This window comes from Heterodontus francisci, chromosome 42, assembly GCF_036365525.1.
Source record: "Heterodontus francisci isolate sHetFra1 chromosome 42, sHetFra1.hap1, whole genome shotgun sequence".
NCBI classification, from domain to species: domain Eukaryota; kingdom Metazoa; phylum Chordata; class Chondrichthyes; order Heterodontiformes; family Heterodontidae; genus Heterodontus; species Heterodontus francisci.
The window spans coordinates 13,041,058-13,056,082 of NC_090412.1; the positions used below are offsets into that span (position 1 = coordinate 13,041,058).

At 40.6% G+C, this 15,025-nt stretch overlaps 1 protein-coding gene across 6 annotated transcripts in view; it reads left to right on the forward strand.

Moving 5' to 3' along the window:
- kcnma1a (potassium large conductance calcium-activated channel, subfamily M, alpha member 1a) overlaps positions 1-15,025 on the forward strand; it is a 787,618-nt gene that overhangs the window by 664,851 nt on the left and 107,742 nt on the right. For all 6 annotated transcript variants that reach the window (XM_068020590.1, XM_068020585.1, XM_068020588.1 and 3 more), the window contains one exon: positions 13,758-13,851. In XM_068020590.1, the coding sequence (XP_067876691.1) occupies positions 13,758-13,851 (94 nt within the window). The remainder of the gene's footprint in view (positions 1-13,757; positions 13,852-15,025) is intronic.

Genomic DNA, 15,025 nt, shown 5'->3' on the forward strand with positions numbered 1-15,025 from the left:
AGCCTGCGCAGATCTTGATGCCTGCCTAAACTAACACCTTCTGCACTTCCGGGGCCCATATCCCTCTATTCCCTTCCTATTCATTTATTTGTCAAGATGTCTCTTAAACGTCGCTATCGTATCTGCTTCCACCACCTCCCCTGGCAGCAAGTTCCAGGCACTCGCCACCCTCTGTGTAAAAAAACTTGCCTCGCACATCCCCTCTAAACTTTGTCCCTCGCACCTTAAAATATCGTCCTGTAAACTAAGGTTTTCCTCCGCACTATTTACGACACCACCAATTTTCGTGTCATCTGCGAACTTACTGATCATACCTCCTATATTCACGTCTAAATCATTAATGTACACTACAAACAGCAAGTGTCCCAGCACCGATCCCTGTGGTACACCACTGGTCACAGGCTTCCAATCGCAAAAGCAACCCTGTACCATTACCCTCTGCCTCCTGCCACTGAGCCAATTTGGATCCAATTTGCCAAATTGCCCTGGATCCCATGGGCTCTTACCTTCTTGACCAGTCTTCCATGCGGGACCTTATCAAAAGCCTTACTGAAATCCATGTAGACTACATCAACTGCTTTACCCTCATCTACACACCTAGTCACCTCCTCAAAAAATTCAACCAAATTTGTTCGACATGATCTCCCCCGACAAAGCCATGCTGACTATCATTGATTAATCCCTGCCTCTCCAAGTGGCGATTAATCCTGTCCCTCAGAAATTTTTCCAGTAGTTTCTCTATCACTGATGTTAGACTCACTGGCCTGTAATTACCTGGTTTATCCCTACTACCCTTCTTGAATAATGGTAACACATGCGCTGTCCTCCAGTCCTCTGGCACCTCTCCTGTGGCCAGAGAGGATTTGAAAATTTGTGTCAGAGCCCCTGCAATCTCCTCTATTGCCTCACATAGCAGCCTGGGCCTAAGGCTTTATCTGCTTTTAAGCCCGCTAAAACCATTTATACCTCCTCCCTCCCCCCTTCCCCCTCCAAAACATACCCATGGGTCCAGACAATTTTGGGAATTCCTTAACCGATGAGCTGCATTGTGATGTCTGATTGGTATCCGCAGTTCACCAGTATTCTGGAGTGAGGCCCAAGGTCAAATTGATGAGAATCTGAAGCCTTGGTCTTCAGGTGCTTACTTCGCGCTAGTTCTTCACACAAAACCAATTTCTCTCCTTCTGCCTTCAGGCCATATATCACAGGAGATATAATTTATATATCCACCCAATTCCTGCACAACGTTATATTTATTGTAATAAATGTTATCCATACAAGAATTGGTTCTTCAGTTAAAAATGTTTGCTTTTTTGGAGTGGGGGGTGCGGGAAGTAATGCGTCTTTATGCTCATTATGATGAAGGATGTCAGCATTGGGGATGAGTAGCACAGCTACCTGCACAGTATTACTGAATCTGGTCACAAGGTGAAAAAAGCTGAAGAAGACCATTCAGTGAATTCTCAGTCATCCTTCAAAAAAAAAAAGAAATCTGCTATCACCCATCACAGCATCCAGTTATTCCTTAAATGAGCTTTGCCCCTACTGTCTGACTTGGAAGTCCATTCCAAATGCTGGTTATTGCTTTTGCCTAGTTTGAACCTATGCCCATGTCATACAGTCATGGTGTAATTTGAGGTCGTTTTCTGAATTTACATTTTCTGTAACATTTACCATCTGTAAGATCCCTTCTCATTCATTTCAAGACTGAAAGACGCAAGTTTTTTTCATCTTTATAATTCAATTGGCAGCAAGGAGGGAATCTGTCTCATGGCTTTTTTCTGCAGTACTGCAAGGGCTCTAACTTCTTGTTTATGTCTTAGTGACTAGAACTCTGGCCCAGAATTAGAAGAACATTCACTTCTCCAGTGTAATGTCATCATATCCTATATTCGATGAGTTGGCCCATTAGTGCCCAAATTGTCAATTTTTGTAGTTATGGGCCCACTCCCAAAGGGAACTTGGTTGAGATTGTCCAAGATCATTTCATGAAGAACCCTTAGAAACATCAGAGAAGGTAAGCTTGCGTCCCGGCAGCTTAGGTTGGACTTGATCCTTTGACCCGCAGGTAGAAGGGCAGTGTGCTATTTTATTCCAACCAGTTGACAATTTTCATAGTTGCACAGTACTTTTTTAATGATGCTGACATTTAGATGATTTGTTGGATGGTACTGTTGCTTTAGCAGTACACCATTAACAAATCTTGCCCTCAAAGGAATATGAATTAGTTTAGTAGCAGATTAAAATCATAATTGACTCATTCCATTATTTTATACCAGATTGGAAATGAGGGAGGCTATTGGGAAATGGATGAGCAGGAGCGTAGTCACACAGTACAGTCTTTCTATCTTTTAGCTACACAGTAATTCCTGTTGGAATGATTGATGTAAATGCTTTTGCATTAGTACAAGCTAAAGGTGCATTCATCAACACAATTATGCCACTGAACTCTGAATAAGTTAAACTGTAGAAATGTTACTGGTCCATGGAGAGCAACTCATTATTTTGTCAACCGTGCAAAATATTTGGCAGGTGGCAGAATATATGATATTGCAGAGGTACAAACATACCAACATGTCAGCACATATCAACAGGGTACAGCATCAGAGGTAGTGTCAGCTACAGAAACCTCATCCTGTCCTCCGATCATCTTAGTAAACCTTTTAAAGCCGCATTGCCCAATTTTTAAAAAGTGCTGACTAGTCACAGATGTGGCTACAGCAACACTGTTTCATCAACCTGATTTTAGTAGAAGACACTCACATAATACAGGTGAAACTACTGTGTATGTTTACTTAACAAACATCTACCAATATTCAGCAATCAAGGAAGAAAAGCAGTCACAATGATCAAAAAGGACTCCCACACTCTGCTTTTTGTTCTACCATTTTACCAATAAATGCATAAAAAGGTTAAAGTTCACACTCATGTGCTATGTGAGTATGAGTATTAAGATCATATACTCAACTTTAATTTTTTAATCCTGGGGGCACATTGTGACCTGCAAGCAAACAGGAAAACCTTATAGGATATGTGGTGATTAAATGCTGTAACCCCTCTACTTGTTGCTCTAATTTGTTCCATTCTACAATGATCCCAAGAACTCAACTTCAAACTCTTGCTTTTCTTATGCAAGAAGCATGAGTTGGTTGATCTGGTTCTTACATTTCCATGTTATACACATCAAAGCACCATGACATAAAGCTACAGGTTCAAGCTTGTAGGGGTTAGATTTAGGAGAACTGACAGCAAGTAATTCTCATACAAAGTTGGAATAGGTTTGCTGGGAAGTATATCTGAGGGCACACCAGCTTTCTAGCTTCTGTTAAGCAGCTGATAGATTCTGTAATGGGAAGAGGCTGTCTGGAAGGATGAAATTGCTGAGCCAAAGGGCCCTTTTTTTTGTCTGAACCTACCTTGTGATTTTGCTTATTTTCAGGACATGAGTAACTTTGGCAAGGCCGCATTTGTTGCCCATCCTATAGTCGTAGATCGTGATCGGTCACCTTGAACTCGTCTTCACCATGATAGTTGTTTAGTAGGGAATTCCATATGTTAGCAAGTCAGAATGGGGTATCACTTGGAGGGGACCTTTGAGTCTGTTAATGTGTGCATCTATTTGTCAGTAACAGTAGATCAAAGCAGTTTCAAGCTATTTTGCACTGTTTGTTATCCATATGATACACCAATTATCAATACACTTAAACCATGGGAAACAGTGTTATTTTTCTTTCTATGTGCTGCAAACCTATTCTTAGTGCCATGCACACATTTTAAAGGGGTCATTACATCAAAGTGACATTTAAGAGACAACCTGTGTAGGCCAACTGGAAGAGAGACTGGAGCTTTAAGGAGAGAGGTCAAGAATTTCTATTGCTAAAGGCATTTGTTAGCGTGGGCTTGTTACTACAGTGTTTCTTACCAGGGTCACTGGAAACTAAACAGTGAGTGGTTTGTTGTGATGTGGACAGGCTGGAAATGATGCTGTCTGCATCTTCTGCTGTGAATTCAATGGAGGGTTTATATGTGGTGACATGGAAATTATGTTTGCATTTTCATTTTCTGAGTGTTGCTGGTTGTCATGAAACTCACCCTGACAGTTTCTTACCACCAGGCAGCGGATTCTTCTTGCAACATTTTTTGTGCAAGACAGATGCTCGGCAGTTATTTTTCAGAGCCCTTTCGCTCCGGACTATTCCAAGCGACAGATGCCAAGGCAAGAACTGTTTCCCGGGAACATTTCTGTCACAGTCCTGCCTTCAGCCCAAAGAGTGACCTTTTGTGAATAAAACAAAAGCTTTTATGGAGAAGCACAAACCTTCATCCAGAGCAGGCTCAAAGCAAATTTCATCATCTGTTCCCTTCCCTCAAGTCAGCCTGCATTAGAAACAGAGTTCTGCCCAGGCTATCTAGATGCAGTTAACAATCACACTTGTCAGCATTGAATTCAATAATTTTAGTGAGGCAGTTCTTCTGCTAACATTATCTCTAGAATAGAACACCACGCAGAAAAGCAAAAACTACTTATATTGCCAAAGAACTCTGTGGTGCTTTCTGTCAGATATATCAACTCAAGTAAGTCATTGTTTTGTAAACAATTAGTTTATCCCTTTACTTTGTTAATTCAGCAATGCTATTCTCTCAGCATAATTGGGATTGAACTCATTTTCCATCAGAATTCTTTCCTGTCTGTTTAAAAAAAACCAGCCTAGTGCTTCACCGTAGAACTCCCTCCCCCCCCCCCCCCAACCCCCCGAAAAATGTATTTTTCTCCTCTTCACTATATCCCTTCCTTGCTCTAAGTTCTACTTTCAAGGAATTTTCCCAGCAGTCTCTCTGATTCAGACTGTAAGATAACAGGAATGCTCTGGTGCGACAGCACAGTTTGATTTGACTTTAGAAGGTGGCATGTCTGCTGCCCATAATCATATGCCCTGTTCCTTCTGTTGGTATTAATATGGTGTGGGGCAAAGGAGAGGACATGGAAACACATCCAAACTTTACAATGAGCTTAATAGAGATTGGTAGCACCTTGGCAATTCTCCCCAATGGTACAAATCAAGTTGAAGGGTGTTTGTAATGGCTTGAGGACCCTTGATAGTTACTGTAGGATATGCAGCAAGTGTCATTTTCAGGACATCTTTGTTGGTATTGGAGAATTTGTTGATTGGAATGTCACCCATTATGCATCAGTGATGACTTGGTTTAAGAATTAGTTTGTATACAGAGACAGGTACAAAAAGCAGTATAAATGGCAACATATATGGGGAGGCACTAAGAGGAGTGCATTATCAGTATCACCTGTATTGATTTTTTTTCCTGTGCTTCTCATTGACCTTTCATGAAACATGATTCTTGTTTTCTACATCTCTTAACCTGTCATTTTTTTTTGCATTGTCTTCAGCAAAATATGGCTATAATGGATATATCAGCTCAAGTAAGTTATTGGTTTGTCAACAATTAGTTTATCCCTTTACATTTTGCCTCTCGTTTGATTTCTTTTTCCACGTGTTCTCCCCTTAACCCACCTGCCTTTCTTGTCTATGGTTTGTTCCATTTCTTTAAATTTATCCTTTTAGTCGGAGTGCAGTGATTACCTATTTTAGTTGTTTTCTTTGCAGCCTCTTTGTCAATTAGACTTCAGCGATATCAGGATCAGCCATAATCAAGATTCGTTCAGACGAAATGGCTGATATTGATCTTTTGGATCTTCAGCCTGTTCATTTATATCACTGGCTTGTGCCTGAGTCAACACAAATAAGGTCAGATATCTAGGCTCTTTAGCTGAAGTACTGGCCTTTAAATTAGATTGTTTTTTTTCCCCATGTCTTTAAGGTGTTGATTCCAAATACAGTGTGGTTACATAGGTGCTGGTCACCCAGTGGTGTTTTGTTCGAGTGGTTATTATTTATATGAGTCTTGACGGGGACTATTCGCATGCGAGTGGGAAACAATCTCAGTCCTGTTTTCAAATCAACTTCTAAACGTAGCGTCCCCAACAGGGGTGACTGGATAGTAATCAACAATGGAAACCAAGCCCAATTTGTGCCTCTCTAACCCAGAGTGGTTGGGTTCCCCACCTGCCTGAAATTAGATAACATGACACAGACTGGGGTTTGGACCTGGGACCACCTTGGTTGTTACGATTCAGCTACTCCTGTATAATTGTAAGGAGCAATTGGACAAATGGGGGGAAGCTGTAAATGAAATATGTAGAGGAAGAGTATATCAGCAGCTCCTTTTTGCCGAATCTCCAAGTGCAGATGCCAGCACCGTCAGCAAAGCTCTGGCTCCTTTGAGCTGCTGCTTGTGGCAAGTCTTCAAGTGCTGTTCTGCCCATTGATCAAAAATAATTGCTGGATGTATTTGAAATGCCTGCTGAGCCATCCTCTGTCACTTCCCCCTGCTCCATCCTGATTTCCAGTCTGCTCATTCTCCAAACATATTACACAAGCAGCGTAGTCTTAAAGGTTCTAAAAATGATCTTTGAATGAAGCTGGAATAGATTCCAGACAGTTTCATCGGTGCCTGGGAGAAAGCCACAATCCTGCAGGTGGAGCGAATGCTTTTAATGGTGTCATTAAAACCACAAGGAGGGCAGCATTCACATGGTTTCATGAACATGATCGGGACCTAAGTTTGGATTGCAGCCTTTACTCACTACTGTTTGTTTGCTGTTTCAATAGCATGTGCCTCTTTATTGCTACGTTAAAAGCTAAGTGTGGTTTCTTACTGTTCTGCTTTGCTGTAGTGTGAGAGCAATAATGTGGTGCTTGAACTAAAAACGTGCTGTGACAGGGACTATGGTATATTTGAATACTGCTCAGTAGGTCCAAATATGGGTACTGTCTATAATGTTCACTATCATTTAGAAAGCTTCATCCAGATTTCACAAGACTATGTTCTAGGGACAGGGCATTAGATGCATACTAAAGAGACAATCCTTGTGAAAAAGCATAATTGAATATTTGAGTATTAATTGTTCAAATTTTTATTGCACTGTACTTTTTAGTATAAAAGTATGCTTTTTAAAAATTTTGTAACTAATTAAATGTAGCTGTTTCCCTTAGTAATAATGCTGCGCACTGCCTTAATGTGTCAAATGTAACCATCACCACCATACCTTATAACTGTTTTTCATTTTAACTTAAAGCAATAGATGGTCGAGTGTGGCAGATGGTGCAGACTATTAGATGAATGTAATAAACAGCAGGTGGTGCTACTACTTAAGGTATCAGCAAGCCCTGCATTTACACACACACGCACATGCCCACACACTCACGCATGTTCACACACGCTCACACTCTTTGACATTAGAATAAATAGGATGTTTATTTCCTTACCTCCTATTTACACAGGTAACAAGAAAATTCTGCAGCACTTGACTCTAAGTAGAGTATCAAAGGTTTCAATGTATCCCACTAATAGGAGAGGCGCTTTCTCGAGCCTCTTTATGTTAAAGTTGCTAATCCTCTAGATTTTGCAAAAGGAATATAACTGATAGATAGCCAACTGATTTGAATGCTACACCAGGGTGTGACCAGTTTTGATTTCACAGTACACATAGAGATGCAGCAGTTCATCTACAACATCTATAAAGCCCAACATCTGAATGATTGTAGCTGACTCTCCAGAGAAACATTCTCTAGGAATGTTTTACATCTTTCCCTTTACCGGTGATGAGACAAAGACCTTTAAACTCCAAAATTGGCCATGTTGGGAAATATAAATAATGAGGCTGAAGAAACATGGTTGCAGATTTTTTAAAAATACAAATATTTTCTCATACCTTATCTTTTCAATTGCTAACCAGTCATTGCATAACTGGGAAAAAATGCACGGCAAACTCATCATTTGCCTCACCACGCGTGAATAGACAGCAGCCGTCTGGATCATTCTGGATCCTCAGTGAAACTGCCACCCTGCGAATTCTCAAACTAATGCTGTACATGTTTGACAATACGCAGATGAATCCAGGAGTTATCGGTGCAGGGGTTTGAATCTAAGCAGCAGCTGACATTAGAATCAACCTCCATGGATTGCTCTAAGCTAGTTTGGGGATTTTGCTGTTGTCGTCCAAAGATTTCAGGAAGTGTTCTCATTAATGTGGAAGAGCAATATTTTTCAAAAATGCCATTGGCTTATATTAAAAGTGAAATGAGCTCAATAAGTTATTCTGACATTTTCTGATACTTGGCAATCAGTTCAATAAGATTTATAATAATGACCAGATGAAATGAATTAACCCTGTCTAATTACCCAGTAACAGGTGAAATCTAAAACACATTACACTTCCTCAGGTTTGGATGCTTGGTTCAGAATCCAAATCTATTGTAAGGATGTGATCCAAGTTTTCTAAGATCCTCAATGCCTTATAAATCAAAGTTGCAAAGTCATTAATGGGAAATGATAAATACTGCAATCTAATTATTTTTAACAAGTCATTCACAGGGAGATGCTTGTGATTAAATATGTAAAAGCATGTTTGCTATAAATATTTATTTATAATATTGTCACTCTCTCCAGCACTTTTCCAAATATTAAATTAACCTAAATAATTTGCGATTGTTCACAGGGCGCTGTTTATTACAGTTATTGCCCACACTGATGAAGTGTGGGTGACAGTCACATATTATCTCCACTTAGGCCCTGTTATTATACTGCGTTAGAATGTAGGAAAAGCACCTTAAGATTTGGCATCGATCGAACTGTAATTGATGTCACTATTTATTAATATCACCTAAAATTATCTAATGGACGGAGACATTTTCTTTTCAATAGTTAATTTATTGGCCTCTGTATTCTCAACACCATCGGCCATTTGTTATGGGAGGTGGGATAGAGTGGGGGTGGGGGATTTGGGAGGAGCTTTGTGACTGAAACCTTGGGCTGGATTTTCAAAGGGCTGTGGGGTCGGGACCTGGTGTGAACATGATTTGAAAATTGCGGTCCCGGAGGTTGTCTCCAGAACCCAGCATCCCTGGGACAGTCCACAACTTTCAATGTGAGGGCAGGGGAAGGGAACAGGAAAGCTGCTCGCCTCCAATTAAAGGCCCATTAAGTTTTTGAAGGAGCTCGTTAAGGGGGCGGGGTGGGGATCCATATTGTAATTTTCAATTACGGTTCTGGGAGGCCCGATTAGTCTGGTGCACGTCTGTTGGGCTCACAGCAGGCAGGGGTCAAACTTCATTGCTGCACGATGAAATGTTTTGGGCCCATGGGGATCTGGCGCTGGGTCAAGTGCAGGACATTTTGTAAATTCTGGAAGTGCTGCCTCACCTCTTTATGCCGCTCGCCATCCATTGGAGCTGCCTGCTCTCGTCGGCACGGCAGCGGCAGGCCTCATCATGGCTGCCGCCTGCCCTTGCCACTCGCGCTCTGCAGGCAGCTTCCCTCTCCTGCAGATGCTCGGCGTCGAGCTTGTCTTCTGCCCAATTAGGATATTAACATTTGAAGATCACGTCGCATTAGTCACGCAGCTCAGGCGCAGTGTCGGGACCCTGTAATCATCCAGGCATTGGGTTCCCAACCCTGTTTTGAAAATTCAGCTCCTTGGCTCTAGAATTAGATCTGTTTGCAGTGGTGCCAGTATTAAAAGAGAGCACTACCTAGTTCCAACTCTGGGGTTTCTCCCGCTGTCCTGCAGAAATTGAGCCCATAATGATGCAGTGTCAGGACAGAGTATAGATTGCAGAGTTTGCAGCTCAGTACTAGTTATCATTTTCAAAGTGGAGGCCCATTGTGGAGAGCATGAGATTGCAAAATACAATTCCAACTAGCAAATCAGAGGCATCATAACTCGGCTTATCACTGGGAAATTAGGCTGCTGCTCAGTTGCCCATTCTGCAGGTGGAGGTGTTAATTCTTTAGTGTTAAGAATGTAGCAAGAGAGAAGGCTGCACTGGTGTATAATTAATGAATAAAGGGTCTGGTTTCCTGGTGGCACATCACTTTGATCTTCAGTAGGCTGTGCCACAGAACAGTAGGAAATGGGGCTGGACCTTGGCTTTTCCCACACACTGCGTTCCCTGCCTTAGCTGTGCTGGGATACAAGTGGTGAATGGAGGCTAGGCACTTCCCAAATGGATGGCAGGATAAAAAAAAAAGCATGTGAGTCCTGAAATTTCCAGCTGCTCTGTGATGCCTCTTAATATATGGATCAAGATCACTATTGGTAGAACTCAGCCTCTCAATCAGGGCATGGAGCGGGGAGACTGAAAAATTTTCAAACAATAGAAGAATATCAGAGTGATGAGAGGAGGTAGGTAAATGCATGGATTTCTTTCTAAGTATGATTTGATTTCTCGTTTAATGACAAATTACCTTAGCAATAGAATTGGGGAAACCTACTTTTTGGTTGGTCTCTGTTCTGACACTATGTCTGTGGAATACATCGTATTGTTCAGGTTGTTAAAAGATTGTCTAAGGAGCAGATGTATAAGTTGTTGCTATCAATTCAATTATAAGCACTAAGACCCCACAATGCAGTCGTAAGGTAGTGTGTTGTTAATCTGTACAATTTGTACTAACGCAGATTGCTTCTGACTGACTTGCCAGCATCCCAGATAATGAACTACAAGCACAGGTGCAATGTACAGTTTGCTTGACTCTTACCCTATTGGGGATTATTAGTTTTGCCTCTCTATTGGCTGGTAACTATTGGTATCACTGCAATATCTGATTATATCTGTTAGTCAGCCTAGACTTGCCAGTGAAATTTGATTTAAGTTTTTTAACTAAACAGGGAGAAAAGTAGTTGTAAAATGTTACCAAAAATAACTTCTGACAATGCAGATGCTTAGTTGCAATTTGTTGTTAATGCATCTCTTTCTTTCTTGTCAGTAAAGGATGAAGCTAAAACAGGTTTGCTAAGTGAGTAATTTAAAGCCCACAATTCCACAGATCATGTGGTATTGCCGAAGCCTGCACCTGCTACAGAAGGGGCTGTATCAGTGCTGCTTGTTAATAGCCACAAAGGAGGCCGCTACTTGCCCAGCGACCCTTCACTCAGATGCTGAGGTCTACTGAATATGAGGGAACAGAGAAGAGCTGTCCAGTGTAGGTTACAGCGGGCACTAAGCTTGCCCATAAAATACCAGCCCATCTGCTCTGCTTTCAGTGACCTTCATAGGTTGCGCTTGTCTGCATTCGCAACCAGTGCTGTGGCAACTGTGCATGACAGTGTAGTTTGGGGTGCCTTTTTCTTCTTTTAAACATTACTTAAAAAAAACACACAGAAAATCTGCCAAGTGGTGACAGGAGTATGGTCCTTCCAGAAGTGATCCTTTTATTGTCTGATCTGAGCTGAGTTTGTGTTTCATAGCAGTCTTTAAACAAGCCCAAATAAATACTTCAAGTATTTATAAAATAAACTTTCAAGGTACAAGCGCACACTTACGAAAAGAACTCTTCTTAATAAAAGCAGCCATTTGCGGAGTTTGAGAGATTAAAGCTTGCTGTATTTTGAAGTGATGCTAGGCTTTGGGATTTGGATAGAATCGTGCAGTATATTGAATTTACCCAAGCTATAATGAGCAGAAATGTTGAGTGTCATTTTCAGAATAGTATGCATAAACCCAACAAACAGCTATTTGGATGTGCTTTGTCACTGATTATGTCTTTTTTCCTATATATCGTGCAGAATTATCAGCAGCTACATATTATATTGTGCAGTTGCTGTAACTGCTCCATACACCTACAGGTACACATCCACTATTGTATGTGCCCCTGTTTATAGGGAACGCAAATGGACAAAGCCTACATTTTCAAAACCATCTGTCTGTGCTGATTTAGTGGTAAAGAAATGAATGTTCAAATAAGTAATAAAATTACATTGTAAATGAGGAATGAAAATACTGTGTGGTTTCACAGTAATATATTGCAGCTTTAAAGGTAAAGAATGTGCTTTTTCCAGTTTTTGTGGATCACTGTCTGGGGGACTGTGTCATCTTATCACTTGCCAGTAATAACAGTTTGAAGTTTGACCAAACATATTCCAGAAAATGTTTGCAAATTCCTGAGCCAAAACCCTGCTCTTTAACGTTTCAAACCAGCCAATATCTCAGTCCACCCTGATTTAACAGCCCATGAATTATTTTCTTTTCAACTAATGCTGTCGTCACTGCTGCAGCCCTCTAGAACAGGCCTTTGCAAGGATTTTTTTTTAAAGGAGAATATTATACTAGAATCTAATATCTTGCTAATTGTGTTCTAGACAGTGCTGTCCAATGCTTGTTGATGTGTTCGTCATAGTCTGACAGCAGCAGTGAAATTGAGCTCTCCCATAGAATCTGCCAGCATTTTCAATTGTGTCAAAAATATTGGAGCAGTTGTAATGTCTCAATTTATTCCAATGGTGTACTTTAGAGAGAAATATCTTCTTTTGTTGTTGCTGTTATCATTTGGTTCAGTATTGAGGCTGAGGCAGTATTCTCATCATGGATTCTGTCTGTGCTCCTGCTATATTAAGTGCAGTGCTTCTGCACAAACTCATAGGGTTAATGGCATGTAGCAAATGGTAAATGAAAAGGCACCTGCTACAAACCCAAAAATCGTAATGTTATGCTGCCATTTCCCACAGAAGCTTATTTCCCATACTCTCAGTGACTCAAATCATTGGAAATGGCTGCCTTACCTTCCTCTACCTGTACACTTCTCTTCCCAATCCTCTGATCCAACTGCCCTTTACTGACTTGTCATTCTACAAGATTCCTCATCAGTAGCAGGTTTCCATTGTCTGTTGATAATCCTATTTACAGTCCTCACGAGTTGCTGAATTCACACCGTAGCCCCAGTGTGCATATAAAGCATTAATTCTTACCTTAACAAAACTAAAACTACAGATTGTGCAGAACACAGCAACATCTTAACTCTGTACCTGCTTTAAAGATTCCAATTGAATTCCAGTGATTCAATGAATATGTAAATAAGGTGTCAGATGATAAAGTAACTGAAAATTTACTATTTGCCTAAATGCATTTAAAACCCCTCGAACAGAATGACAGCCAAGATATACAGACAGAATGTTGTGTGGGTTTTAACACTTTCAGAGCATTCACATACTGTTTAATTGGACAAACATAATTAATAGCGTTGCCATAATGGATTAAATACTTCAGTTCAACTTTGTCTACCTTTTTTAACGGCCGTTGTTTGAAAGGCAGAGGGATGCATATTCTCCCACCCTGTTTGCTTTGCCCAGCCCTGCAAGTTGCACACATGTAGTTCTTTTGGCCACTGCTGATTGAACACAGGAGCCCATTTGTGAAAACTCCATGCTCAGAATGATACCGTCTTTAACCCGAGTGATTTGATTTATTCTTTAATAAATTATTGTAGCACATTACGTATATTAAGTCTATACCGCATGTGTTTTTGGAGTGGGCAGGTGACGGCTTGTATTCCTAACCACCCAAATTTAGGCTGCTTCCAATCAGAGCTTTCCTTTCTGTTCTGTTTATATGTGCATTACTTTAAATTTTCCTTTAATTATCTGTTTTACTGTCCTTACAGTGCCATAGTCTGAATAATATTGAATAATACATAGCCCTAGTTGTGATATATGGGGTTTTAGACTCATTTTGATTAATACTTTTCCCAAGCTACTCTTTTATTCTGAAGTCTTGTTAGTTGCCTGTAGTGGGGACCTTTAACTTTCATAATGAGTCACTTTCTGTTTAATTTTTTTAAATATTTCATTTCCATTTCATATTGGGCTTAAAATGGCTCCTAATCTCCCATCTTCCATATGTTTGCAGTTCAAGATGAAAACCCATCAGCCCTGTCGCCCAAAAAAAAGCAGCGAAATGGAGGTATGCGAAATTCACCCAACAGTTCACCCAAACTGATGAGGTAAGACAGCTTAAAGAACTCTTGTGTCTAAAGAGAAAGAGAGAGGGAACGAGTGAGCGAGCAAGAGAGAAATCCTTAAAGGCTGAAGTATTTATTCTGTCAGCCTGTCAGCAGTTAATGATAGAGCTGAAAAATTTCTGTCATGAAAGCGGGTAGGAAAAGCTGTTAGAGAAAACGCAGCCTTTAAAGTCTCAGCTGTCACCTCAGCCTGTCCGCATGTACTTCTTAAACAGCAATGGCACTAATGACAGCAGTAACCAATCAGAGGGATTCATACGGTTTCTTTGCCTCAGGCTGTTCACCGTTTGCGCGAAGCCCTTCGAGTCCTGTTTTCTGTACTTCAGGCCATATGTGAGATGTGGCGTCACAATGAGAAATGAACCCAAATTTTTTACATTCCTTTTATCTTGTCCATTTACATTAATTTGGCATTAATTGATTTTGACTTAGAGGACAAAAACAAAAGCTAATAATTGGTGGGGTAAGGTAGAAGGAGGATTGTGATGGGTACTGTGCCACTCCTATGTCAGGGATTAAAGTGCATACAATGTTCGACAAGTAAACAGCTTCATCTACTTGGAATATGAAACGATATTTCATGAGAATTGCTTCAGGTTTACTGAAACTCCAAACATTTCACAGATGAGCAGAAGGTCCCTGTTTACCATGTAAAATATGCATTGACTCTTTTGATCTGCATGCAGTAATAATTCTGGAGAGCAAGTTCTGCTGTTCTCAAATGCTTCAAAGCTGTGCCGAAGTTTTGCTGCTGTAGGGTACTCCTTTATATAGGTGGCCCTCGGGTAGTGAAATGACAGGTCATCTATGTTTGGTGCAGCTTTTTCAACTCATAGCCCTCAGCAAAACATAGAATTACTGAAAGCAGAGTCACTGAAGCCTTCAGAAATCCTTTTCCTGCAGATATATTATACCTTAAATATTACATATTTTGGAATTACAAGGTACATTTTATGGGCAATATTAAGTGGCGGTTTAAGTCAGCCTAAGGGATACTTATTGCACAAGGGTGAATAAGCTGGTATGTATTGTATCAGATATGGTTTTTGCAGGCACACATGCCTCAAGGCCTTTGTAAATAAGTAATGATCAACAGTTTGGATGTGGGTTTTGAAAAGCATGCCTTTGTCAGTTTGCATGATGGGAACGGAAAATT